The sequence below is a fragment of the Mchenga conophoros genome, linkage group LG16, assembly GCF_057382185.1.
Source record: "Mchenga conophoros isolate Kocher_MC1m ecotype Shallow Benthic linkage group LG16, M_conophoros_male_GT1.1, whole genome shotgun sequence".
NCBI lineage: Eukaryota > Metazoa > Chordata > Actinopteri > Cichliformes > Cichlidae > Mchenga > Mchenga conophoros.
In genome coordinates, this window is record NC_140541.1 from 14,956,120 (window position 1) to 14,983,369 (window position 27,250).

Genomic DNA, 27,250 nt, shown 5'->3' on the forward strand with positions numbered 1-27,250 from the left:
GAGAACAATAAAATTAAATGACCGTTCCATGAAAACCTTTATATGAATAAAATATTGCAAAAACTATCAGTTTAAACTCACTTGTAAGATACTTCATATTTTCCTTGGTTTTTCAATCTGAGTGACAGTCTGACATCCTCAAAGACTCTGATGGTTCCAAAATTAAGACAGCCATCTGACATAGAAACATGAGCATGTAGTACATTATTGGTGGTTATTATATCCTGCCACCCACTCAGTCAGTCATTTTGCAGTGCTATCTGTTAATGGTCCTTAGCTGCGTTAGATGCCAGTTCTCTGTGACAAAAATATTTCCTCATGATAAAAAGGCAGCTCTACTTAATTTTCATTATTTAAGGAAATATAAATGTATATAACAATGTCTGTATGATGGATTTTCAGTTACTGTAACATCCTTGTTACATTTTTTCAACTTAAATATCATTTTTATGTGACTCCTTCTTTTGCATAAAATGTGGAGAATGGAAGTGCAGGTTCAAAATGGTCAAAATCGGATTGTTTACTGCATTTAAATCAATAAAAGGCCCACATTCACTTTCACATTTAAACGAAAAGCTGTTTCATTTGTACCTGGACTGATTTCCAGGTCCACGTCATAGGCTTCGGCAGTAACCTGAATATTTTCAGTGTATACAACACCTAGGATTTTCTCCACATCAGCTACCTGGAAAAAAACCCACATGATGTACTTCTGTGTGTATAACATGTCTATAATATATTCATTTATTTCATGTTATTTATTAACTACAGCATGAGTACTGCTCTGGTTGTACTCTACCTCCAGACGCAAGATTCTCTTAATATTGAGTGGCCTTCGGGCTCTGAAGCGCAAGCTCAAAGGGAAAGAAGAGTTAGGTGAGATGATGCCCTGATCTTGTGGCACAGTGAACTCATCACCCAACTCTTCCACACCCTGCAATCTCCAGGACACTGGCAGAGCTGTCTTATTATACATCATAATGCTGCGGCTGTCCCTCCTGGGCAGGATAAAAAAGGTTGGGTGAAGAGAGAGAAATCCCAAATTATCCACTGTGGCATATTTTATCATTGAAGCTCCTTTCTTTTGAGAAAATTCTTCATGGTTTTTTTTTTTCAAATTCACTTTTGAATCTGTAAACTGAGCAATAGTTATCCGTGTTCCCTGAATTACTGCGGTATATGTTGGTACCTGTGCAGCAAAATCCTGTCAAAGTGCAAATGCTTGCTTTCCAACTCCAACTCTGGCCGAACGCCCCAGCACGAAAGCTCAATGACCACAAGCTCAGGATTGTCTTTGATCTGGCAAATCAAGCCGTCCTTCATTTGTCCTACTTTTGTTGGGTACGACCAAAGCGTCAACTCCTTGTAGGGTGGAAAAGTATTTAAATGTAAGTAGAGAAAGTAGAGTAAAATTATCAGACAGCATTAGTGCTATTCTACCTGTTTCTGGTTCGGTTTGAGGGTCATGGCTGGGGGGTCCAACAGATATGTGGTGGCCTGCGTATCATGCTTGAAACTGAATTGGACCTCAGCCTCCAGACATGAGTTATTGTGAATCACCAGCTTCTCTGAGTTCTCGGGGTACCTGTTTTCCTTGTATCTAGAAAACACACACGTGAATCTGTAAATACAAAGAAAGCCACAACCACATGAAACCATTTATAGCCATCGTTCTGCCTCTCACCTGTCTCTGGTCTTGCCACAGAGCAAAGGTCCAAACTCAAAGTATCCAGGTTTAATTACATAGGTCTTCAGAAGCCCCTCTTTAGTTTGAGTGACTTTCTTACTGTGGGGAAACACAGTCCTGTGGAAATCACACACAAAAAGTCAGACTATTAAAAAGCTTCAAACTTAATTCATCTGTGAAAAATAGATCTAGATTTTTACAAAGTGAGGCAGAACACAACACGCCAACTACAACCTCCCCGTTTGCAGTTATTTCACTACATTAGTTCATCACACTACGCAGACTGACATGTAATCACTGCTGATGGAAGGATAAGTAGAAACTCCTCTGCAGATGAGCTGGTTGAGTCTCCGGGTCCTGACTATCTCAAAGTTGAAGGTATGTTTAAAAGTTCCTGGTGACTCTGAGTAGAACCAGATCTTGAGTACCACCTCACCGCCAGCTGGCACAACCCAGCGAAATGCTGTCAGACTAAATGCATACAAGCACACATTCAGACAAGCAGCACCAACAACAAATTAAAAAACACTAATGAACATTAGTGATTCTGCAGTACGTCTTACATATGGCTGCGTTTTTGTTCCAAGCTTGCTTGATGTTCTTCCTGGTCAGTGTCCTCGGGGTGGAAGGAGGCATGCGAACGTGACCCGAGACGCTCTGGTCCCTGTGCTTTTGTTTTGGCGGAAGTCTGTTTCTTGCTCCTGTGAATCTCTCGGCCCGTTTTATCCTTGTCCTTCGCCACTGTGCTGTCCTTAATGGTGGCCTTGCCATGACCTTTAGAGCCTGTTGCCTCTTCCTTTACAAAAACAGCAGACAAACAGTGTTCTGACTTAAAAACCTAAAATTTCATGCTTTTAACACCAAAATAAGCTTGTGTGGGTTAAATGGACATGAGGTCCATGTTGCTTGTGTTTCAGATTTTGCCTCAAATTAAGAATGATTTTTTTTGTTTAGACATTACCGATAACTTTAAAACGGATGCTTGCAGCTCGTCCTCTTTCTTGTCCTTGTCCTTTTCATCCAGCCCTGAAGGAACCAGGAAGGTGAAACAGGTCTGTTCTAGTTTAGCTTGCTCTCGTTTTTTGGGAAAAGGAACGACAGAGAAGGTGACAGAAGGAGGGATTGGAGGGCCACTAGGACCTATCCCTAAATCATCCAACACCTAATGAGACCAAAGCAGAAAAGAAAATAGATTAGGAATTCATCTTAAACTTATGAAAGAATAATTTCATTTTCAACAGAAACATAATTAATAATTTTATAAAAATGAAAGATCTGTGAAATGATGCTATACCTCATCTAGGGCAGGCAAAGAGCTGCTTATGATGCTCATGTAGTCTTTTTCTGTTACATTTAACACAATATATGGAATGTCCAGAGGAGATGCCTTGTCGTCTGCCTTCTCTGCTTCTGACAGTCCTGCTATTTGACTGTGCAAAGGTGATATGAGCTTGTTACTGACTCTCCTGCTCTTCTTATCAGCAGAGGACTGTGTAGATGGAAAAAATATTTTGGATTCAAACAAGGATAAAGAATTATAGCACACCTTTCCAATTTTCCAAGCAGTCTTACATTTAAGTTAAAAAAAAAAAAGGAGGGATTGGAGGGCCACCTGGTGGCTAACACACCTGCTTCTCTGTTGTAACTTCAGCTGACCCTAAAGCATCTTCAGTGGGGAGTGGGACCAACAACAATCCCCGGCGCCGGTCCCAGTGCTGCAGGATATGCTCCACCAGGGCTTGGCTCTCTTCGTATTGACAGAACTTAGACTGCAGGTTCTCCACCCGGGACTGAATGGGGGTATGGTGAGCAATGGAGAATGAAGGAATGGTGGCACTTGAATGGTTAGTAGGCAATGATGTGAGTCTGTTAACCTCTAATGTAGAACATAATGTGCACCAGAACAGGTTAGGTTTACAGCATAAGTTACCAAGGTGAGTACGAAGCATCTGAATGAGAAGTATGGAAACCCAGGATTGGACCCAAAGTTACTTGGACTAAATCCTGCTTTGTAATACAGGCCTCAGATTTTATGTTATTGACTTAACAAAGAGCCCTTAAATGGCATATTTGTACAAACCTTCCCAGCAGGTAAGCCCTGTCTTCTTGCTCTGTCTTTTTGATTCCTCTCCCCTGCTTGTTTTCCATCTTTCAACTCTTTTTCTTCTCCTGCACTCTTCACATTTACAGTTTCTGTATTCTGGCAACAACACATGATTCATGTTGGATATAAAAGCAAAATTAAATACTTTAATGTAATTAGATCCTGTGCAGAATGCAAGACACTGGATTGCAGAGTAAATCATTAATTCTTCATTGAGTGGTTTTAAAAACTAAAGTAAGAGAAGCTGAAGATTTCACAGCACACATAGTAACAGATAGGCCTACAAGAAGTACTTTTGTTTCTTGAATCCCTTTTTTCTCAAATTAAAATCAAGTAAGTATTCAAAACATACTTGAAAAAAATCAGACATGTTGTTAAAATAGTAAGAACTCATCTCAATTTATTATTCCATCATTCCTCATATCTGATTTGTTGTATAACATTACACAATCTTATGAAATAATGTATCCCAAACATGCAGTATAAAAACTCCAGTAAGTTACAAAGTAGGTAATTAGTCTGCTATACATATCTACCATTTTAAATAATGCACTGGGGTTGAGTGTGTTGACATCGTTGCTAAGCTTAATTTACCTTGTCTATCTCCAGTGTGTCTGTGGGTTGAGGAGAACCTGTGGTTCCTTCTGTCTGCTTCTGTGGATCATCGGCCTCTTTGCTATGATGCTCTGTAGGAATAATGACCAGACGTCACTCAGTAACTGATTATGCTGCACTCTATAAACCGTTTCATTTTTTGCTCTATATTACATTTTATAAAATATTACATGTTTTTTTTACACTTGTCTGCACCTTCATTTAGATGACATTGCTCTCTTGTGTCCCCTAATTGCTCTTTGGAGTCGTTAACAGAAGACGCCCTTAGCACATTCAATGTTGACTACAGAGGAAAGGGGAGAAATTAATTCAGTGCTCTCATTTTTCTCTGTATTTGCTGGTCTTCAGACTGGATACAGACCTGCTTTACCCCCAGCAAGCTCTTCTTCCTTGATGGTTCTTTAATGTCCTTCTTTCCACCCACCTCTTTTAACCTTTGGTTCTCTTCCTGTTGCCTCTTTTCTTCCAGCTCTTTCGCCATCTGCTCCCTTACACACAAGTGAATTGTTTTTAGTTACCTTCATTTGAACTTGAATATATTCCTGGTATTTGAGTGAAACTGTGCATGCTCAGCATAAATAAAACTGTGCACAATATTCCTGGATGTAGAAGGAAGCAAGAAGTAGTTTCAAGTCTCTATATTTATGATCCCTATGAGGGCTTTTATTACATGGTAGATATAGTAAATCTAAGTCTATAACTGGTTTAAGAAGAAAATGAATGACATCAAATACCTCAAAATGTGGTTATAGTGGCTTATGCCATATTCTAAACCATTATTGATATAAATGTTAAAGCACATATTATGTATTGATTATTTATTACTGACATACTGACATGAAAGAGATTAAACAGTTGCTGCAGATTTGTCAGCTGCATATCTGATTCGGCTTTCACTCCAAAGCTGCTATATTGGATAGAGACTGTGTGACTAGCAAAGTTATTTGAGTAAAATAAAATGAATTTCATGGAGACCATCAAGAAACCAGTTTGAGACGCTCTATGATCTGTGACATGGTGTGTTATCCTGCTGGAAACAGCCCTCAGCAGATGTGGTCACTGTGGTCATAAAGGGATGGACATGGACAGCTACAGCAATCAGAAAGGCGTGTGTGCGTGGTGTTTAAACAATGCTCAGCTGGTACTTAGGGAACAAGAGAAAATACCCCTGATACCATTACACCACCGTCAGCCTGAACTCTTGATACAAGGCAGGACGGACCCGATTTTTCTACATACCTTGGGTTGTAATAAGTGGTTATCTGAATTATTGTTGTCTTCCTATCAGCTTGAAGCAGTTTGGACATTCTCCTCTGACCTCTGGCATCAACAAGGCATTTTCACCCAGAGAACTGAGCCTCACTAGGCATGTTGATCATACCATTGATGACTGTGTCCATTTCATCAAGCTAAAACATCAGTTTTGACTTTGTGCAGTTTGGTAAAACTAGAAATTAAAACCTCACTGAAAAAAATAAATATTGTCAATACCTGAACTTCTGCTGTCGGAATTCCTCTCTGTGTTTTTTGTTGATGCGCTCCTTCACCTCCTGTGGCAGAGCATTATACTCCTCCTCATCCATGTCCTGCAGCCATTGTTCCTCCTTGGCAGCTTTCTCCTTCTGCAGAGCCTCTGAAACACACACACACACAGTTTTGGTCATTTATCTAATTCAATACATAAACATGACAACTATAAGTTCTGTTCACAGGTATAAGAATTTCTGTCTGTAAATATTTTACCTTCAGCTTCGCTTTGAGCTCTTTCCCGTGCCTTCAGGGCTGTATAAGAGTCAGATAAGTTGACCAAATAGATGTGTTTGCGGTTACTTAAGGCCTTGAGAACAACCTGCAGAGTGCTCGCTGGAACCCGAGTGTACGCTGAGTCCAGGCCATCAATCACTATTCCACGATAACAATCGCTTAACTGTAATCACAACGTAATAACTAGAGAAACATGAGAGAAAACATTCCTTATTTGTGCCAATTTATTGCACAGCACTGGCTAAGAGTTATTCAGTTTGCACTTTTCTGTATATACACACCATGTAATACCTCACCTGAAATCTTTCTGCTAGGATATCAACCAGTAAATGCTCAGGCAACAGACTCCTCAGTGTGGTCACATCTCCTCCCTGAAGCAAAATCACACTAAATAAATTGGTTTTCTATGAGTAACAATTACTCTGTATTCACAGTTTATACAATAGTTTTGTATAGAGGTGTAAAGGAAATGAAATTTAAATGAATTATTTAACTGCAAAGCAAGGACCAGACCACCAATTCATAGAGAAAAGAAATACATTAAAACAGAAAGAAAAAGTAAAAACAAACAAAATAAAGTCCTGTGAAAAGCTCAAAGACAACAGATACGGAGATACTTTGAGAAAATGTACCAGACAATGGACAATGTGTTGATTTTCAGTCATCAGGGGAGCCTTGGAGTCATTTTCACTACTGTTGTCCTCACAGTTGTTGGCTGTATTTAGTATAAAAGGCGATGAATCTGGATCGGAGGCTTCAAGAGGTGCTGTGGGTCCTGATCCAGACGTTTCCTCAATGACCAGACCTGGTAGCAGGTGGGTAATTTTTAGTTACTCTTCTGCTATGGTATCCAGCCTTACTGTAAAAGATCTGAAATATCTCTAAGGATGGGGGTAAGCTTCATTTAATTTACGGCAGAGGATACAGTAAGTGTAGGTTCTAATGGTTTAGTCCCAAGGAAATTTTCATTTTTAGACCATTTTCTAAATTCTGATGAGTTTTTATACTGCCGTGTACATTTTCTTCATCACTTTGTAGTACAACTATTAATATGTGTTTAGCTAAATGAAAAAACAAACAAAACAGTTTAATAAAAATCAACAATCACATATAGAGAAGGTTTACTCTTCTGTCCTCTTTGTGTTTGCCTGGTTGCAGATGTGAGAGTCAGGCTATAAAGAGTTGGTATTGCTGCCTGATATCAGGCTATTTTTTGTGTCTTTTGTTTTGACCTGTTCACACCAACGATAAATTCATAATTTAATTTCAGTTTTCTAACCATATTAAAACCTTTCTGATTTTAAAACATGTATCTGTGTTTTGGGACGGTTTTTAAAGATGATGCTTTTTTCAGACCATGCAATAAACTGGCAATCTGCCCAGGTCGCACCCTCTTTTCCTTTGACAGCTGAATCACGCTGCAGCCCAGCTCTTAACCGTTTACTTAAAACTGAAAATGACCAGTTAAAGGTGTTATTCATTTTTCCATCACAAGCTGCTTTCTAGCTTCCAGCTTACCAGCTTCCTTAGCATTTTTCTGAGCATGCTCTGTAGCAGCAAAGTCAAAGAGTTGTCTTGCTGTCAGGCTAACTGGTGAAGTGCCATTTAAAAGCATATCTGTAACCACATCATCAACACAGAGGCACGCTGCTCCATACCGAAGTGCCAGAGCAGCTGCTATGCTGCTCTTATCTGAAAAAAAAAAAGAGACACACACACACATACACACACACACCTTTTATATCAAGTTAACTGACTCTAGCAGGGGATGATTGTTTTATACACTATCATTATTTAAATTCTTTCATTGCAGAATGTGTTTTTAAACCTGTCAGTGGGGCTCCATATACGATAATAGCAATGCCTCTGCAGTTGCGTCCAATCAGAGCCTCAGGTGATAGGTCAACACCCATATGTCGGGCAACTGCTCTGCAGATAGGGGTCATCTCGAACTGTCTTAGACTCTCGCTGCTCGCCAATCTGGTCAATTCTGAGAAAACTGAATTTGAATTTAAATGTTAATTTTATAAGCAAAATAATGTTTGCAAAGAAAATTACACAAGTCTGAAAATTGATGGCATTTTTTTATGAACTGCTAGATGAGAAGTGAAACATCTTAAAGGACATTACAAAGAAGTCCTGTTGCTTTCAACTCAAGGTGATCATAGCCTGGATGACTGAGAACCAACAAAGAAGAAACTTGCTGTACTTACACATTTCAGGTGGTTTCACACCTGTAGTTCTAATTTCTGGGTGGTCTTCATCTAGTTTAGGCTTATTTTTTCCTCCCTGTGTGTCTTCATTTTGATCGTCATGACCCGTACCTGCCTTCAGCTCTGGGGCACACAGATCGATTAAAAGTGACATTATGACAGACATTAAAACAAATATGTGCTGACATAACTGTGTGTATATTATCAATAGCTGCTTAGGTATCTTTAAAGATACCTTCGTCTTTCATCTTGGAGCAATACTCCTTGTAATAGTCCAGCAGTTCTGAGGGAAGCCCTTCTCCCGGGACACGTGGAGGAAGTAGTAACACACTGTTGTCTTTATAATCCTGCATCAAACGCAGAATCTGCATGTGACCATGAGAAGAGAGGGCAGTTAAAAACCCAGAAAAAAATGTCTTATTAGAGACACCACATAATGCAAAAGACAAAAACAGATCATTTAATTCAGGAAAGCTGTGTGAGATTAACTGTAGTGAAAAAATTGCATTGCACAGCATTTCTACTTTGTCTCTTTCTCTGATGCCTTTTTAATCATGCCATATTTTACCAATGAAAGGAAATCACATAATCTCTTCATATTACTACACCACTTGTAGCCTTGCCTTTAAAAATCATGCACTTCATTTTAAAGTAAATTTGCAACAATATTTCTGAGACTTTAGAAAAAAAGTGCTACCTCTTCTTCCTGGAGATACTGTGTGTCAAACTCCAGGGAGTAAAACTCAATGGGGAAAGAACAGGGGTTTTTCACTGTAACCTCAGCTTCAACATCAGTGCTGGCAGGGAGACAAGGGCCCAGCTCGAGTACCGAAGGGCAGAACTCGAGATGTGGATCCTCACCCTGACCCTGAGCTGTGATGAACACCTCCTGGGTGCTGTCAGTGACTCGCACCACTAGCCGTCTGTTGTAAGGACACTGAAAGACAAATAGAGCAAAACAGTAGGTCTTTTGTCATATTTTATATCACGTTCTCTTGCTACTTTTTCATGATTAAGCAGTATGATGTTATGCTACTAATTATATCTAACAGTTATTGTTCTAATATTAAAAGCAGTTCACCCCATCAGCAGGCTTGAACTTTATGTGGACATTGACCCGTTCACCAGGGGACAGCACACCAGAGGAGGGAAACATCTCAAACACCACTGGAGGTGGGCGCTGCTCCTGCAAGGCTTTTTTACGCTTGTAGAGGGGCAGGAACTTATCGATCTGAGTGAGAACAAGAACAAATGCAGGCATCACATTTATTGTATTTCTCTCTATCTGATATCTTTCTTGGCACGACACAGATGGCCTGTGGATTCCATTTTTTATATTATCCACAAAATAACAACAGTCATACCTTTTTAAAAGGCTTAACCTCCTCAGCTATGCTCCAGTGACACGGCACAGACTCATGGTTCAGCAGCTGTATTGTCTTCATCTGTTGGGTTATAAAGAAATTCTTACATTTTGCACAACAATATGTCATTAAATATAATGACATCGCATTACTGCAAGTTAAAACTGGTTTCAATTAATGAGATTTACTCATGCCTTTAGAATACCAAAGGTTCGAATGTACAGTATAGGTCTGACAATTCACTGATTTACCGGAACTGTCTGTATGTAATTTTCAAAACGCCCCATAAACTTGAAGCAGTCAAACATATTCCTGGATGGAGTAGAGCTTGAATTAGCTCCAGAATTTAAATATCTTGGGGTCATTCTAGACCCAACATTATCCTTCAAGAGTCACATAAATAAAGAGTCCCAGGTACTTAAATTTAATAATCGAAATTTTAATCATATACGTAATAATTTAAATATGAATGTTGCAAAAACTTATTTTTACTCAATGATCATCTCTCATATCGACTATTGTTTGACGTCCTGGTCACTTGCTTGTCCAACAACACTTAAAACTATTGAAAACATTTATAAAAGAAGTTTAAAACTACTTGACAAAAAACCGACTTCCCACCACCACTGTCATGTGTTAAAAAAACATAAATTACATGAACTTCAATAACTTAGTGAAACTTAAAAGAGTGTGTTTAATATATAAAGTCTTACACTCCCTTGCTCCACCACCACTAAAGCAGTTCATTAGGCATAAAGAAAGCTCAGACAGGACCACTCGAGCTACAATCTGAGGAGACTTGTTTATACCCCACAGACGGACAGCATTTGGGCAGAACGTCCTCTCTGTTAAGGGAGGCCATCTGTGGAACAGTCTTCCTCAACCAGTTAGAGAATGCTCTACACTCAGTTTGTTTAAGGCAAAGGTTAAAAACTGGTTATGGACAAATCAAGTGTGTGATCATGTATGAGTTGTATAGTTTTAATGTTTTGTTGGGAACAGAATGGTGTGTATGTGTGAGTTTGGTGATGGAGTTTTTATTATGAATGAATGATGAATTTTTATGAATTATTATGTCTATTTTTTATGCTTAAGGATAACAGATGGAAATTAGCCCTTGGCTATAATCTGGTATGTTTACATTCATGTCATTTTTTTTTTACATTTATGTTCATTAACATGCACTGTCCTAAATAAATAAAATTTAAAAAAATAAATAAATAAATTTCTTGGTAACTATATGTAGGAGGGCACCACAGTGAGCCCAGTTAGAGCTCTGTGCTTGACAGCTGTGCCTACCTGCTGTTCAAAACTGTTAATTGTGAGGAACAGCCAATCAGAAGAAACTTAAAGGAAGAACTGGTAAAAAAAAAAAGGCAAATTTAAAATAAAAGATGATGTGAAAGGCTGCACCATGGCCCAGTAATGATAACTAAGGACTGTGAATTATATAAAGATGCTCAAGTCCAAGAAAAGAAATATAGAGATGAGAAATTTGCAAATGTGGTTAGCTTTGAATAATAGATTTTACTGTAATTGCATTTTTTTTTTTCATCTCAGTGGAACACACTGCAATTCTTTTTTTTTTTTTTTTTTTTTGTGTGTCCCATTTGGATCTTTAGCATCAGAATTGTTGTCTTAAGGCCACAATGTAATTCAAACATGTTTGAACCCATTAATGTTTTCAAAACAAACACTAACAAAAGTAGCAGACCCAGTATATTTGTTAAATACATAAAAATAACCACTTTCATTAACTGTTAATAACTGTTTTATACACACATCATCTACTTACTGTATTTTAGTATCTGTTCTAACTCAGTCAGGATCTATTATCTCTTAGTCAATGTTTTGGAGAAAAATATGCCTTCCTTCGCATTCTTAAGTCAGTCATGCATGTTGTAAATGTTTTCAGGTTTTTCTGTCTGTTTCAGCCAGCCTGAGGATTAAGCACCTGTACCTGGCGGAACCATTTCTGATTTTCACTGATCATTGAAACAAAAAGATTCTTGTCTCGACTGATTTTTTAAGTTGCACATCAGCTCAATTTATGTTCACCTGGTTAAAATGAATTAAGTATTGTTTTTCAAAATGCAATAATTTTAAGCCTAGAAAACTTAAATTACACAAAGATGTTTTTATCACTTAAGAAATATTTCTAGGTTAAGTACCATTGTATCATGCTCTAAACTGGAAATTGTTATCCATGCATTTATTAGTTCTATGTTTGAACCCTATGTTTCTCTATTTAGTTCTTGTCTATTTAGGTTCCTCCCATGTCTGTGTGTCCCCACTACATTGTCCATAGTGTCATGTCTTCGGTGTATGAGTCTGTCGTGTACCCTGTGTTTAGGTCTTCCTCATCCTTTGTGTCTGAGTTATGTTCCTCCTCCCTCTCTCTCGTGTTCCCTCACTCCCTCTCTCTGGCTCTCATGTCTGCCTTACCTCGACCCTTGTGTCAAGCTCGCGTGTCCCAGTCTACGTCTCCCTATGTTTCCTTTTTTGTTTTGACAGTCTCATGTTCCCTGTTCAGTGTGTTTAGTTTTGTTTGTGGGGTCATGTTCATTTCAGCTGTGTTCCCCATGTGTTTCCACTCTCCTCGTCACCTCTCTGTGTATTTAGTGAGTTTTCTGTCATTTGTTGTCAGGTCACCTGCTTTCCATGTTTCATGTTCCAGGTATTCATGTTCCTCGTGTCCAGATTTTTCCATGGCCGTGTTCAGGGTTTTTCCATGTTTAATTCTAGTTTACTCAGTTTAGGTTATTGTTTAGTTTCATACCTTGCCCTTTGTTTAGTATTTTTTCCATCAGCTATATTAAACAGCTCGGTTTTTGTTAAAACCAAATTACGTTCCACGCTTCGTTTTGTCTGCGTTTGGGTCCACTATTCACACTCCACACAGTCAGCAAGCACAGACTGTGACATCTGGTTATGACTTTTAGAGCTCTTAATGGTCAAGCACCAGCTTAAATCATTAAACTTTTGCAGCAATATGTCCCCAAGAGGTCCCTGAGGTCTTCTGATAAGGACACAGTTACTGTACATCATACAAGCTGAAAACTAAAGAACACAGCGCTTTTGCCAGAATGGGCCACAGATGCTGGAGGTCTCTCCCTTTAAGTTTTAGATCTGTGGACTCAGTAGTCTCTTATAATAAAAAAAAACCCAACTCATCTTTCTGATTTGCATTTAGTTACCTCGTTCTTTATTCTGTTTTTGTTTTTAAATTTTTATTGTTTTTTTGTGAAGCACTTTGTGATCTTTGTCTTGAAAGGTGCTATATTTGAATGAAAGTACCCACTGGTTCTCTGTATCATCTGACTGTGGATGGTTATATGATTCTACCTACATCTTTTAGTCCAATCACAAATGAAGAAAATAAATTCAATTTATACACAAAGTATATAAAAGATGGATTAAAAAGATGAAACGTGAGTTAAAGTTGTGAATTTGGTTTTTGTATGCAATGGAATAACAGTAGAGCTTAAAAACAAAAAAAAACGCAGACAGAGAGTTAATATAAATATTTGAGCCTTATTTATACACTTAGATGGTGAAACTGAATCGCTATTATTGTTTGCTTGATTTTTGTAATAATTTTGTATACACTACAAATATTGTTTGTACTCTTTTTTTTGTATTGTTTTAATAAGCCTAATAAGCCTTTTTGCTTATTATGGTGGAATTAGAAGAAAGAATGGGGGAAATGTGCTGTGCCTTGGAAAATATTTTCAAGGCACAGCAATTTTTGACTTACTAAGTATTTCAAATTAAATATTAGACGAGAAAGGAATAGGAAGAGAAAAGAACTTTCACAGAGTCATCATCCATTGTTATCATGGTGTACCTGACACATGCCACACTGCAGAGTGTCAAATTGAATCGTATCACTGGAAACTGTGACAGCTGGCATGGTTACCACTGCACACAGTCGCACTTGCACCGTTGGACCACCTGCGACCTGTAACAGCAAAGAAAATCCTCTTAGATCCAAAATGACTTATAGAGGGAGAGTGAAAAGACACAAATTTAGTTTGTGGACATGTACAGGTGTAAGCCTGTGTATACCTGGATTGGGAGAATAGCACTCGTATAACCCAAATCCAGGTTGACTCCTTGTGGGTCAAATTTAACTGTGAAACTCTTCGTCTCATCACGGGGTTGGTTCTTCATGCTTTCAAAGTCTACTGTGAAACCTGTGAGGAACCAAAAAGAGTCATAAATTATTTTAAAATCATTTAAATTAAAGAGAAATTTTAAAAAAATGATACTTGAGGTGAATACTTAAATTCACCACTGTGTACAAAAGCTTTAGACATGAAGATGGTTTCAAAACTGCTACAAATCTACATTTTCTATTATCTTCTTTCAGAACATGCTAAGCTAGAAAAAAACAACTATAAGAAATCAATACTTGATGCTGCTTTAAAGCAGCGCCAGTTGTCTTAAATACACTTCCAAACATATCCTTATTCCATCCATCCATCCATCCATCCAACCATCCATCCATACATTCATTCTCTTCTGCTTATCCTTGTCAAGGTTGCAGGGGGGCTGGAGAGCCTATCCCAGCTACCACAGGATGAGAGGCAGGGTACACCCTGGACAGGTTCCCAGCCTGATGCAGGGCTAATGCAGAGAGACAGACAACCATTCACACTCACATTCACACCTACAGACAATTTCGATTCACCAATGAACCTGACCCCACTAATCCTTATTTCAAGCATTTTAAAAAACACAGGTTGTCTTTGCCTGCGATGATGACCTAAAAAAGTAGGAGGACATTATATTACCTGTGTCCCCAAGATGTTTGTTAGTGGGATGGAAAGACACAGGTATTGATCCATTATTGCTGACCTTCACAGCACGACTCACGACTTTGCCAGGAATGACAAAACCAAAATCCAGAATGTACTCTGGGAGTTGGAACCTGGGAAAAAGATTTAAATAATAAGAATAAAACACTGGGCACAAACAAGCATGTTAGCAATATAACTTATTGTTATAGACTAAAGTCTGTAAAAATGTTTAGAATATATGTATTATAATTTTACTAAATATAATTTTGCTTTGTATACTGAACTGAAGTATCTTATACATTATATTATAGATTTGTGGACTTTCAATGAGATATAATGACATCGTATCAAGAGTGCACAAAGTAAAAAAAGCTAAACAGTCACAAATTCCCCAGCACAGTTTGACAAAGTTCTCACTTCAAAACAGAGTCACCAAAATGCATGTGTGTAGTTGTGTTTACATACTTTATTAGCTTGTTCCACTTTCTGAAGGACTCTTGTGGTTCTTCAGTCTCCAGCAAGTTATTAGCCACAGCAAGAGCATTTTTTTTGACCAACAATCGTTCGATTTCCATGTGAAGCAGATCTTCATACTAGAGGTCAAAGAGAGAACAGAGAATAGCAGGGGAGGCAAGAAGTGGTAAAAACACTCAAAACTCAACAGAGGAAACAAACAAACCTTACCAATCTACAAATACCTCTGCAATAAGGGATTTTATTTGTGCTTAATTTTCCCTACAAATCCTCATAAATTCCCTACATGTCCACAATATCAAGTCAGCATACATATTAATAGGTATTTTTTGAACAAAAGTATAGAAAATGTGAGGTGTCACTAATATGAAGTTACTGACTGTGAGTGTGCGCGTCGCCTCTGTTGCTGCTCCTCCCCGAACAGTAAATTCATATATAAGCTTCTCTTTGACTCCATCTTTCTCCACAGCTGTTCTGGCCTGCTGTAACACGTCACTATAACACTCCTCCGCTGTAAGAGAAATCACAGTGCAGAAATAAGAAGTTGAATTTGTGTCTCAAGAACTGTTATCACAATAGAGGTCTATTATGGACCGTTTGAGCTTGATGCTTTTCAACAAAACTGGTTTAAAGAGAAAAAGAGGGAAATATGAGTTCACAAGGATAATTGACAACATCCTTATATAGTTCTATAAGATGGTAACACACTGATGTAATCATATGTATTTATAAGTCCTACTTTCAGCCCTTTTGTCTGATGCAGAATCATTTATTTATTTTGAGCAAAAGCACTATTTTAAAGTAAATTTAAATGAGCGAAATATTCATCTTTTAGCTCATTGATTTTGGATTGAACACATCTCTGTGCATGTGTGTGCGTGTGTGTGTGTGTGTGTGCGTGTCCGTGTGTGTGTGTGTGTGTGTGTGTGTGTGTGTGCATACACATGATTCGTGGTAAATTCAGCCTGATCCTGGGGAACACTCCCACACCAGTCAGAGTGATCTCCTCCAGTGGTAGGAAAGCCACCTGCATCTGAAGCTTCTTCTTAAACACTTCAGGAATGCCCGGAAGGTAGAGTACACGGAGAACCTGTACCATGCCTGCATCAAGGTAACCCTGTCTCAAACACACGCACACACACACACACACACACACACACACGCACACACACACACACACCACACATACACACATAGGAAAGCCATCCTTTTCGTGATAAAATAGCTTTGAACATCCACAATTGAAATGGCAAACTCATAAGCTCACCTGAGCAGGAATGACTGTAGGCCAACCAGGTCTGACCTCATGTTCAAAGACCTTCATCTGCCGTGCTTCCTTCTCACCAACCCCTTCATCCTCCTCCTCTCTATGAGGGTGTATACTGTATTTGAAGCCCACCTTGCCCGTATTTGTCAGGGTTACATCAACTTCACCTACACAATGAAAAAGCTAGAAGCAAAGGACAAAGACTAAGAGGAGAGAGGAAACACTGTTTTGCCTTTTAAAGTTAACTGTACCTTTACTTTTATTAATGATCATGTCAAGCCGCTTACTGCAAACAGACAAAGTACTCCACCTAGTGACCGAGTATACTGAATTTGGTAGAGAAAACAATTTGTTTTTCAAAAAAAAAGCATTGACCGTAATGGACATTTTTTTTTTAATCTCAAGGTTTATGAAAATATGAGAAAGGATAGTTTTACACATAAGGGCCCAAGCAGGGCAAGCAAAAACATGTTACTCTGAATCAAATCCAATCTACTAACAGATGCCATGATGTAAAAAATTTAAAGTGTTATTCATTTCACTTGACAGTGGTCATAATGTTAGGCCTGATTGGTGTATAGAAATATGGTAAATGTAAGTGTTTAACTTTCTAAGTGTTCAAAACTAAGCTGAGAGATGCACATGGTGTCATTTCGAATGTTTCAGCGAATATCATTTGACCCTTCCTCCCTTTCTTAGGCATTCACACAGGTCAACCCAACTCACTTCTTGAAGGGTCTAACAGCAATTTGCAAAGCAATATGCTTTGGATCTGAGCAGTTTTGAATTGTATTCTCATTATTACCTTTAGAAATTTGTACTCTTTGCACCTCAGTTTAAATGTAAACTATTGTGAATTATAAGGCTCTGAGTCAAATGGGAGCACTTTTATCGTTATCTTCATGTTAAAACTGCTCCACACAGTTCTTTCTATATTAATATAAAGGTACTAAAATTAAATCTGAGATTTGGTAACTTAATGTAGATTTCATTATTTTATTTTAAATTGAATGTGTTTAAGCTGAGAGTCCAAATACTTACACTTTGAACTTTAACCACTGGAGAGATGGAGCTGGCTGGAATAAAGATACCCGTAAGAAACGTAAGAATTAAGGTGCCTTGTATACGCACCTGCTGGCCAAAGTCCAAATGGGTGGTGTCAAGGGTGTAGCTGATTTCTGATGCGTGTCCTCTGAGAATGATTTCATATGTAGGCCCGTCCTCTACATGGCACTGCGCGACCACCTGTCTGCTGATATTTTCGTGGCCGTAGAAAGAGAACGTGACTGCCTGCTGATCCCCAGGTTGCAGATGACCATGTGTCGGTAAAATATCAAATACCTACACACACAACGAGAAAACCAGATGTTATTTAGGTTTTACTCTCAGCAATGTTCTGAATCTCAGTTTTGAAAGATGGTGGACAATAAATTTAAAATATTTATAATGTATAGACAAGAATCTAATGAAATTTGATTATAAAAAAATTACTCTATGATTGAATCAGTGAAGAACATAATCGTAGCTGCAACTAGAGTCCAAATGATTTATTCTTTTTTTCAGCTGCTTGCTTTAAGCGTCATCACAGCGGACCATGTCACCAACCCTCTGCATGCCTTCTTTCACTACATCCATGAATCTACTATGAAAATTCATGGATGAACAAAAAGAAGAAAACAGGAGAAATGCCCTTCAACCATTATTCATGTTGCATGGGTTGTCCACCAGAGGGCACTGTTGGTAATCTGCTTGGAACGCCACAACACAACACAACTGGCTTTAAGGGCATTGTTGTATTATTTTAGCAAAGACTCATAAGTAACTGGACATAAATGTTATGTCTAGTTTCTTTTGATAACAAATCTGCTTATGTTTCGTGTGCCTGAAAGAAAAGAAGAAATTTCCTACATGGAAATATTTGCTTACCTCCTCCACACGAACAGAAGCTTGTGTGCTGCTCTGTTGATCTGCAGCTAGCAGGGGGGTTTGAGGAGCTGAAAAGGCAGGTGAAAGAGTTGCAGAGGAGAGCCTCCATTCTTCCTGTTGACTTTCTGAAAGTTTCTGCTTCTTTTTCTTTTTTCCTTTCAGCATCTCTGTTTTTCTATAAGAGCAAAATAGTCAAATAAAGCATCCCTAAACTTAAAAATATATTTTTCATAATCACTGCATTGAAATCTTACAATAAATGGAACATATGAAAAATTCTCTGCAAAGAAGGAAAAATATGATACTATCTTTTAGCATCTTAGTGGAAAAAAACCCAAACAAATTCAAGATCTTCTTGAAGTGGACCTGTTATTTCATTTTTTAAAATCAAAATCAGTTGATCGTGCAGTTGTATTTCCTCTCTCTTTAAGAGAACTTTACTCAGATCTGAAGTTAAAATATTTAGGATATTTCCTCACTTTGGCATCTTACAGATCCAAGATTTCTTTTTTTAAAAACAAGTACAGATATTAGAAATTAGTTAACTCACTGAAATGTTTTGATCATGTTTATACAAACACACGATTCTGTTGTGGATTTTCTTTAGCTGTCAGATACTTGATCTCAAACTTGACACTAGACTACTTGGTCAAAATAAATATCCAAATAGGTTCTGTATTAACACAGTAATAGCACTATAATCTCTTTCTTAAGTGATGTGGCTGGCTGTTTCTGACCCACATAACATCTAAAACAGAACAAATCTGGGTTTAAAAGACTTACCACACAATCACTTTACAATTATACAACATGATACTTCAGTGTCTGGTTTATAAATGTGATACATGTTCTAATACTGTTTGGCCAGATTCTGTGTGACTTTACCTGCTGTTAATGTGGTCATCCAGAAAGGTCCAGTAATAGGACACAGGAAGCAGGGAACAGTTTGTGACGGTCATGACTTTGTGAGTCTCGGTGCAGTTTAACACACAGTCAAAATCTACAGTGGTGGAGGGAAAGTCGAGGTTGGGGTAGTGGACCTCTGCATGCAGGTCCACTACATCCTGCTGTGGGTGTCCCAAGTAATTTACCTCAAGATACTGAAAACCATTTCAAGAAAGAGGGAAAAAATTATGTTAGTAAGTGAACATTTATTCAAAGCCAAGGATTATCTGATAGCTTAATTAAGACATTAGTTTTAGATCATTAAATGAGTAAAAAAAAAAAAAAAAAAAGTAAATGTTACTTCTATCCAGCCTATTTAATTTCAATGTAAATCCAGGTGAATAAGCCACTGCTCAAAAATGCACAACTGAAAGAAGATAACAGCATGATATATCAAAAGAGGCTGTATCGTAGTTACCTCATCCACATTGTGTGACACTCGATCCTTATAGAAAGCTGGATTAAAGCATACCCACAACTCAGCCTCACACTTGTCGCCTAAAACCACAGACTGGAAAAAATACACAAGACTATTATTGGAGTTATAGCACTTCAGTATATTGGGAAAATCAGTGTAAGAGCACTTCTTTCACAGAGCATGGTCTTGCACCTGGAAGAAAGAAATCATTTAATAAAATATTTATTATAATTCTGCCACGGGACCCAAGTTTATCAGAATTATCCTTCTAATCAGGATCATTCAATCACCACTACAGAAAAGTGCAATTCCTCAAATTCAAATTCGAATTGCATATTATGGATGCCCTAATTTGAACTACTATATCTGTATAGTGCACATACAGTGAAGTCCCACTACCACATACAGATATCCATGACACACAATAACAAAAACAAAATAACAACATTAATCTGGAGAAAAGCTCATCTACAAGACAGTAAGAACACAACATGTTTCCACAAAAATGTTCACAAACATTGGTGCATGGCTCTATCACAGAACAGTGAGAATCCAGGAAATCTGCTTTCCTGGAACTTAAAACGAAAACAACTAGCAAACAACAATGTGCACCTTAGTGGTGGCTGAACTGTGCTCCCCTGGGGCCTCACACAGAGAGAAAGGTTCTATGAGCGACAGCTTCATGGATACAGGCAGAGAGGACACGTTCTTCAAGATCAACTTCTCATACAGGGGCCGCACACTCTCCCCTTTGACCTGTAACACATATACAAATCCTTAATTAAATGAACCACAATAAAGGACAGGAATCAGAATCAGAATCAGAATCAGAATACTTTATTGATCCCTGGGGGAAATTATTTTTTGTTACAGTGCTCCATTATAAACCAACATTAAGACAAGACAGACAATACGCTAACTAATGAAGCTGCTGCAGTTTAATCGACAACTAGCTGTTAACTGTGAGCTAATGATGTCTTTAACAAGGTTAAACTATTGTAATTTTCAAAAATTCTGAATGTTAAAATAATCTAAATGCTTTCACTAAACTATACAGAGTTTGGAATATGCTAGACATCCTGTCACAATATCCCTAAACTAAACAACATCTATGTGGCATTTGGTTGTGAATCTCGAAATGCATTAAGGACACCTGTAAGACTGACATAGCTATCTATCAAAGTTGTAGCTTATGGATATTTAACTTTAGCCTTTAACTAGGCTTTAGATAATATTTAAAAATACATACAACTTACAGAGCATTACAATAGAGAGCATTCAGTATATGCATTTATTCTAGACAAGGCACTGTTTCTAATTTTTGCTCAAGACTAACCTTCTTTATGTAGAAGTTCAGCTGCTTTGAGGAAATGCTGAGCAGTGGAGCCACAAAGCGACAAGCAATGTCTACAGACATGATTTTCTCCTGATACCCTTGCTGGCCAACTATAGCGTAGCACACCAGACGTTCACGTACAACCTGCGTTGTCGAAAAGAAGCATTATTTACATGTTCTATGCTGCTTACTATGCTACATCATGTCATTTAGTGCATGCGCAAACCTTTAACTTGCAACAAACCATTTCACCTTTGGGGAGTCTGCAGAGACTGTCAGCACCATGTCAGCAGAGCCACCTGGAAAAAGTTCCAGACGAGACGGTCTGAGGCTAACCATCGACTTCTCCCTGCTGGAAGGGAGTGAAGATCCACGTCTTGCATCATCTCTCTGTTTAGGAGTGAAGATAGGGGGTAGGAAGCTTTGGTCGGGCAAGGTGCCACCTTTGCAGAGTTTTGCAGTGGGCTGTGAGGTATCGACCTTCCAGTACATCCGGTGTACTCGCTTGCCATGGTTGCAGAGCTTGAAGTGGTACTGGTATGCTTCATGACTTACAAAGTAGAATAAAGACGAAGGATAGTGTCAGTGTCGTATTATCCACATCTACATCGTGAATTAATAACTAGGAAACGCTCCATTTTAGTCTATGAAAATGGGATTTCTACCTGAAGTGGGTGCCCAGGTCAAGGCTGGGACCAAAAGGCCTGTCACTGACAATTGTAGTGCCAGTGCCAGTGGCAGACAGGAGGACAGTGAGTGGCTGACTGTCCTGTATGGAAACCTCTAACTTGCCCTCAAACGGAACTGTATCCTTCAGATGCACCACGACCTTGAGCTCCACCTGGCTCCATGGTGGCACCTCCCCCTCACTGGGCTCAATACGCCAAAAGGGCTTTCTGATGGTCTAAGGAAGCAGAAACAAAAATCTGAGTCTATTCATAGTGTGAACATCATGAGCTGAGGAAAAAACACAAAGCAGCGTAGAAGCTCCAATAGGTCGTTCCAGCACTAAATGTGATGCATGAAAATATCAAGTGGGAGCATTTTCTATAACTGTGCTGCAAAGGTTTGCTATGAATGAACTCTGAGAGATAAGAGATTAAGAGAGAACAAGAGATGAAAGTTGAAGTCTAGTCAACAGTAAAGGTTAACAGCATTTTTTGTGCATAAATGTTACACCAAACAGTGAGACTACATAATTTTATCATTAAAGTCTATCTAAATTGGTAAAATGTCACAATTTGGTTTAAAATGACTAGTGCAAAGGAAGCCCCTTATTCTCATTCTCAAATTTAAGCAGCAACTAATTATTTCAAGAGTTACCATAGCAGTAAAATCATTAGCTCATAAATTACATATCCAATTAGACTGATAATTGATCAATCACAGCAATTAAGAAAGTCGGACTGCTAATACGTGAACAGATCTATGGTTGGACAGATATGAAGTAAATAGTATGCGCCTGCCTGTCTAAGTCACAAATGGTGTTTTTATTTTCTTGGGTGAGTGTTTGTACCATTGGAGTGGTAAAGTGAGCTGGAATAGGCGAGTGGTTTGACAGGAGCAGGGTTTTGCCAATGTCCATCAGAACTGGGATTTTGCCAAAGTGTAGCTGTGTGGTTTGAATGTGAACTAGTGGCCCGTGCCCAATACATGATAAGGCCACTTCCTGAAACAGAAGTAGGATTAGAGAATAAGCACCATGCCGGTATTCAGACCTACACACAACTTGCACTCCCACACATGCACTTCCACTGACCAGGGGTGGCTGGGAGCTCCCAAATACAGCAATACGTATCGTGTGATGCAGCATTCCAGGGGCCTTAGCTAGGAGACGCACAGGAAGCTCCTCGGAGCTGCCCGGATGAATCACTCCTCTGGGTGCAGAACTGCCTAAAAGCAGCGAAGAATTATCCTCATATTCCTGAAAACAGGGAGAGCAAAAAGAAAAACTAAATCATAAGTTTTAATGTCAGCATACAGATCGGGTACAAACTGTGTTTAGGTAAGTTGCTTCAGTGCATGTGTAATAACAGATTGCATTTATATAGCGCTTTTCTAGGGACCCAAAGCGCCCCCCTGAACCACGGTCGCCCACAAGTTGCCTCAGTGCATGTGTACACAAAGAATCTATCTCTGCTATATATATATATGAAGCACAGTCACTGATTATATAAGGAAAGCTTTTGTTGCCCTTTGTCTCGAAAATCCAAATCAATTCAAAGCAAAATAACACAAATAAAACTTAAACGCTTTCTTAGCAGTTACATGACACAGTTTTGTGGAACCACCTGACATAACTTTCTAAACTTAATCCCAAATAAACATCTTTTGAGTGAAATACAAGAAACACACGCAGAGTTCCAAAATAAGAAGAGTGAGCTGTTTATTAGGCTGAGAAAACGAAATCAAATCAGACACAATGTTGTTTGTGGGTGATTGTGGCTCAAGAGTTGGGAGGTCGCCTTGTAATCGGAAGGTTCCAGGTCAAGACACTTCACCTGTTGCCTACTGGTGGTGGTCAGAGGTCCTGGTGGCTACAATGTAGCTTGCCATCACCAGTGTGTGAATGGGTGGATGACTGTATGTAGTGTAAAGCGCTTTGGGGTCCTTAGGGACTAGTAAAGTGCTATACAAATACAGGCCTTTTACCATTTGATTATATTTAGACAAAGCCAGTTCTTTTGTTTGCTCATTTCCAGTTTTTATGCTCATGGCTCCACAGTGTAACTGTTTACACATTTGCCTAACAAGTGAAAGATCCCAGTTTGTTCTAAGGAAGAGACACAAATCCCTTAGCAGTTGCATCAGGAACAGCGTCTGATATAGAAATCTGCCAAATCAAATTTGTGAAGCTACCTGTGGTGACCCCTTGTGGCAAGCGACGAACTAAAAGTGGGTATTTCTAATTTTTACGCTAAGCTAACTTTCTCCTGGCTCCAACTTCATATTGATTGAAAAGGAAAGGTACAGTGTAAAACACTTTAGTGGCTGCCAAAACATGTAAACTCTATAATTGTTGTTGCTCTGGTGATCCATCCAACCTGATCAAGCATGCCGTAGCAGGCAGGCAAATTGCTGGGGTTGGTCAACCGCACTTTCTGTTCGAAGGGTTGATTGAGGAAACACCTTTCAAAGTGTAGCACTGGAGTATCCACCAAAATCTGAGGCACAACACACCTATCAACAAAGGGGAAAAAAGCAAGTCAGACAATCAGGAGAAAAACAAGGAAAAGGTGAGGAGAATAAAAGATGTGTATTTGCACTTTATCATGCCTAAACTCTATCAATCCTCCAAGTTCAAGTTCAATGGATGCAAACAAACAAAAGTGCAACAGAGACTACCGGAAGAAAAAAAGCTACATTGCTTTAGGAAAAAAGATGACAGAAGAGATTACTTAACACTCACCCTACTAATTGGGATCCTTAAGGAATGCTTGACTTGAAGAGTTGGTAATGAACATAATATGTTCCATTTAATCTCTAATGACAAATACAGCTGAGTAAAAACTACTATACTTTGAATGGTTTTAAAGAAAAAATATAGTAATGTATGTCGTTTCATGGATTTTCTGGGTCTCATCCACCAACCAAGACACCACAACAAAGACATTTTATTCTATTTTCCTATATCAGATGGATGGTCATTCATTCTTATTCATCATTTTTTATTACGTTTCCCTTTTCAAAGGGAAAAAGATTTTCAGTCTTAGGCTAATAGAGAATAAAGATCTGTGTAAATGGGCCCAGTATGACATGTTAGATTCATTTTGCTGTGACAGAAATGACTTCAATAACTGTTTATTTGAGTACGTCTGGACATTAAGCATGTTTATGTACCTAGCATTTATAGGCAGAGTCAGAATTTCCTCCCCAACACCTTCAACATCCACCACCAGTGACAGCTGATATGTCCTGACTGTGTTGGAGCACAGTGTGACCTGTACAAACATCGCACAGACATACAACAAGACCACAAATACACCAATACACAGACAGGACAACAAGTGTCTAAGGTTAAAAAGAAAGGAAAGTTCATTAATGTCACCTTCAGCTTTAAAGACCCCAGTATCGACAGAGTAACCACCATGATGATGACTGCTGGCTAGAGATCTGATTATTTTCTAAACCAGCAAAATATGTCAATGAGATTTACTAATCCTTCAAGATTGCCCAGATATTTTTTATATTATCTAAATAATCTACATAATTTACATGTATATAAAAATAAAAACAGAATATTTGAGGTTTTTTCCTACTATTTCATAACATGAAAACACTGACTGCTGGAATATTTTGTCAGTGGCGGGGATGGTGTTAATAAACTGTACCTTAATGTCAACATCGGACACGCTACGCACTGAGCCTGCTGCCGGGCTGACCGTGAACTCCACAGGGCATGGATGAAGATCTCTAGCAGTATAACCTTGCCAATCTTTCAGTGACTCATCCGAAATCTGTTTGAATGAGCTAACACTAGGAGAGCCCAGCCCGTCCCCCAAGACACGCAGGATGAAGTTCACAGGTACAAAGGAAGGGTTGAAGAGCGTACAACCAACTGTTACTGGAAAACCTATGCAGGGAGATTAAAAGAAGCAAATATGAGAAAATGTGAATATATTAAGATGATGTCTGTCATTATTCTCTGGATATATGTTATAAAAACTAGAAGAGCAAAAGTGATGTACCAAAGGCTACATCCCCAAAATTAAGCTCTGAAACACTGAAGTGGATTGTGGGACAAATGACGGAACCCCTGCAAAGAAGAGACAAAGAAACCTTGAAACCTCGGGAAAAATAAGATTTGAAAATATGCAGTGAGAGTGTAATAGACCCACTACTACAGCTGGGTCAGCTTTTATTTGTGCTGTGTTACATGTAAATGTCCTGGCAGAGAACTGGCTCGCTGCTTGCTAACTTTACCCAACAGTGAAGGTCAGTGGTTGAGGTTGTCCTGCTACACTTAGCAGCAACTCCTCAAAGAATGAACCCAGAATGGGACTGCAGAACGATACTTCCACTATCTGGCAGGTGCCAGAGGGAACAACACCTTCCTCGGGATTGAAGGAGAAACAGCGGCCAAAAGTGGTGTCAGGACTTGACCACCTGAAAGGGGCATCAATTGGCCCTTTGTTTGACAACTGCACCTGAAGAATGAATTCTTGTATGAGAACAAATACCCAATATTGATCATCTAAATACAAAATGTGTTTCATGGAGTAGATGAATTGATATAAGGTGGTAGAGTCTTTCAGCATTACATTTGTGCATTAAAACTGTCAAAAGAAAAACTTTTGATTTTGTTTTTATTTTATTTTACAGCTTTTTTAACAATATATGCTGTTTTGTTATCTTGTGGATAAGAACTATAACCTTGCAGTGCATCCACCAAGGCTGAATTCAACTCACACAAAGTTGTAGCTCAAGCATTCTACATTAGAGCCATACTGGGAATAACATAACGTGTTCACACTGGCTTGGTTTTTCTTACCTCTTGGCGAAATCTTTCACCTATGAATAAATCTTTTAAGTTCATCCCATCATAGTTAAGCACAAGTTGAGGGCCCGTGCCTTTGCCCTTGACTGTGAGGGGTAACGGTGATTCACATCCTAAGATGACAAACAGCCATGATAAAAGAGTTACAATAGAACTAAAGACAGAGAAAGGAAAATTGTAGGGCCACAGGAAAGAAAACATCACACAGATTTTATGCATGTGACGGTGAAGTTTAAAAGTTGCCTCTGTGTTTCTGTGATTTTGCTCTATTTTTTAACAATGTAAACATGACTAAAATGGACAAAAAGTACTGATTAAACTGATAACATTATGAATTATTATCTTTTGCTGCTGTATGTGTGTGTGTTTGAGAAACCGGAATAAACCTGTGACATCGCAGTATATGGTTTGTTGATAAAGTCTGGCCTCCTCAGGCTTGAAGATGATGGTGAACTTCGCTGTGGTGCTGGGCCATATTTCCCCCTCCTGAAACACATAAAGACAACAATAATTATTTTAGTGAAGCAAAATGCAAACATTACAAAAACGTAAGAAGAAGAAAACAACTGATTTTTTGGTCAGGCTTTACTCTACACATACACACACACGCAGGTGACCTCCCTAACTCTGTGTTGTCTATCTCTTTGTCCAGGGAATGGGGCTGAGTTGGGGACAGAAGACAGAGCAGCTCATACTTTCTAAAGGTCTCTAGACAGAAAGGCCCTAATCTGTGGTTCTAATGTCACAGAAGAATCAGACAGACGTTATATGCAAACAGTCTTGATCACAAAGTCTGTTTTAACATCAGATCTGATCAACCTTTTCAGAATTCTGTTCT

General features: G+C 38.6%; 1 protein-coding gene across 2 annotated transcripts in view; it reads right to left on the minus strand.

Moving 5' to 3' along the window:
- The window catches only part of LOC146556448 (axonemal central pair apparatus protein HYDIN-like), a 55,925-nt gene that overhangs the window by 21,196 nt on the left and 7,479 nt on the right, over positions 1–27,250 (minus strand). Inside the window, exons 10-59 of one of the 2 annotated variants that reach the window (XM_085250411.1) lie at positions 26,799–26,898; positions 26,407–26,525; positions 25,839–26,062; positions 25,604–25,671; positions 25,247–25,488; positions 24,756–24,856; positions 23,960–24,095; positions 22,675–22,839; positions 22,432–22,584; positions 21,581–21,819; positions 21,168–21,465; positions 20,916–21,059; positions 20,192–20,335; positions 19,580–19,672; positions 19,102–19,316; positions 18,217–18,391; positions 17,422–17,631; positions 16,291–16,473; positions 15,966–16,140; positions 15,404–15,534; positions 15,015–15,142; positions 14,544–14,680; positions 13,816–13,943; positions 13,595–13,708; positions 9,748–9,828; positions 9,465–9,614; positions 9,081–9,320; positions 8,619–8,748; positions 8,384–8,506; positions 7,999–8,169; positions 7,689–7,862; positions 6,803–6,975; positions 6,467–6,541; positions 6,150–6,333; positions 5,898–6,039; positions 4,768–4,894; positions 4,602–4,689; positions 4,386–4,477; positions 3,768–3,887; positions 3,316–3,477; positions 2,982–3,176; positions 2,649–2,849; positions 2,251–2,483; positions 1,976–2,158; positions 1,685–1,804; positions 1,441–1,600; positions 1,190–1,362; positions 800–998; positions 592–685; positions 82–175 (exon numbers count right to left, since the gene is read on the minus strand). In XM_085250411.1, the coding sequence (XP_085106537.1) occupies positions 82–175; positions 592–685; positions 800–998; positions 1,190–1,362; positions 1,441–1,600; positions 1,685–1,804; positions 1,976–2,158; positions 2,251–2,483; positions 2,649–2,849; positions 2,982–3,176; positions 3,316–3,477; positions 3,768–3,887; positions 4,386–4,477; positions 4,602–4,689; positions 4,768–4,894; positions 5,898–6,039; positions 6,150–6,333; positions 6,467–6,541; positions 6,803–6,975; positions 7,689–7,862; positions 7,999–8,169; positions 8,384–8,506; positions 8,619–8,748; positions 9,081–9,320; positions 9,465–9,614; positions 9,748–9,828; positions 13,595–13,708; positions 13,816–13,943; positions 14,544–14,680; positions 15,015–15,142; positions 15,404–15,534; positions 15,966–16,140; positions 16,291–16,473; positions 17,422–17,631; positions 18,217–18,391; positions 19,102–19,316; positions 19,580–19,672; positions 20,192–20,335; positions 20,916–21,059; positions 21,168–21,465; positions 21,581–21,819; positions 22,432–22,584; positions 22,675–22,839; positions 23,960–24,095; positions 24,756–24,856; positions 25,247–25,488; positions 25,604–25,671; positions 25,839–26,062; positions 26,407–26,525; positions 26,799–26,898 (7,706 nt within the window). The remainder of the gene's footprint in view (positions 1–81; positions 176–591; positions 686–799; positions 999–1,189; positions 1,363–1,440; positions 1,601–1,684; positions 1,805–1,975; positions 2,159–2,250; positions 2,484–2,648; positions 2,850–2,981; positions 3,177–3,315; positions 3,478–3,767; positions 3,888–4,385; positions 4,478–4,601; positions 4,690–4,767; positions 4,895–5,897; positions 6,040–6,149; positions 6,334–6,466; positions 6,542–6,802; positions 6,976–7,688; positions 7,863–7,998; positions 8,170–8,383; positions 8,507–8,618; positions 8,749–9,080; positions 9,321–9,464; positions 9,615–9,747; positions 9,829–13,594; positions 13,709–13,815; positions 13,944–14,543; positions 14,681–15,014; positions 15,143–15,403; positions 15,535–15,965; positions 16,141–16,290; positions 16,474–17,421; positions 17,632–18,216; positions 18,392–19,101; positions 19,317–19,579; positions 19,673–20,191; positions 20,336–20,915; positions 21,060–21,167; positions 21,466–21,580; positions 21,820–22,431; positions 22,585–22,674; positions 22,840–23,959; positions 24,096–24,755; positions 24,857–25,246; positions 25,489–25,603; positions 25,672–25,838; positions 26,063–26,406; positions 26,526–26,798; positions 26,899–27,250) is intronic. The other variant, XM_085250412.1, reaches the window with a different exon arrangement.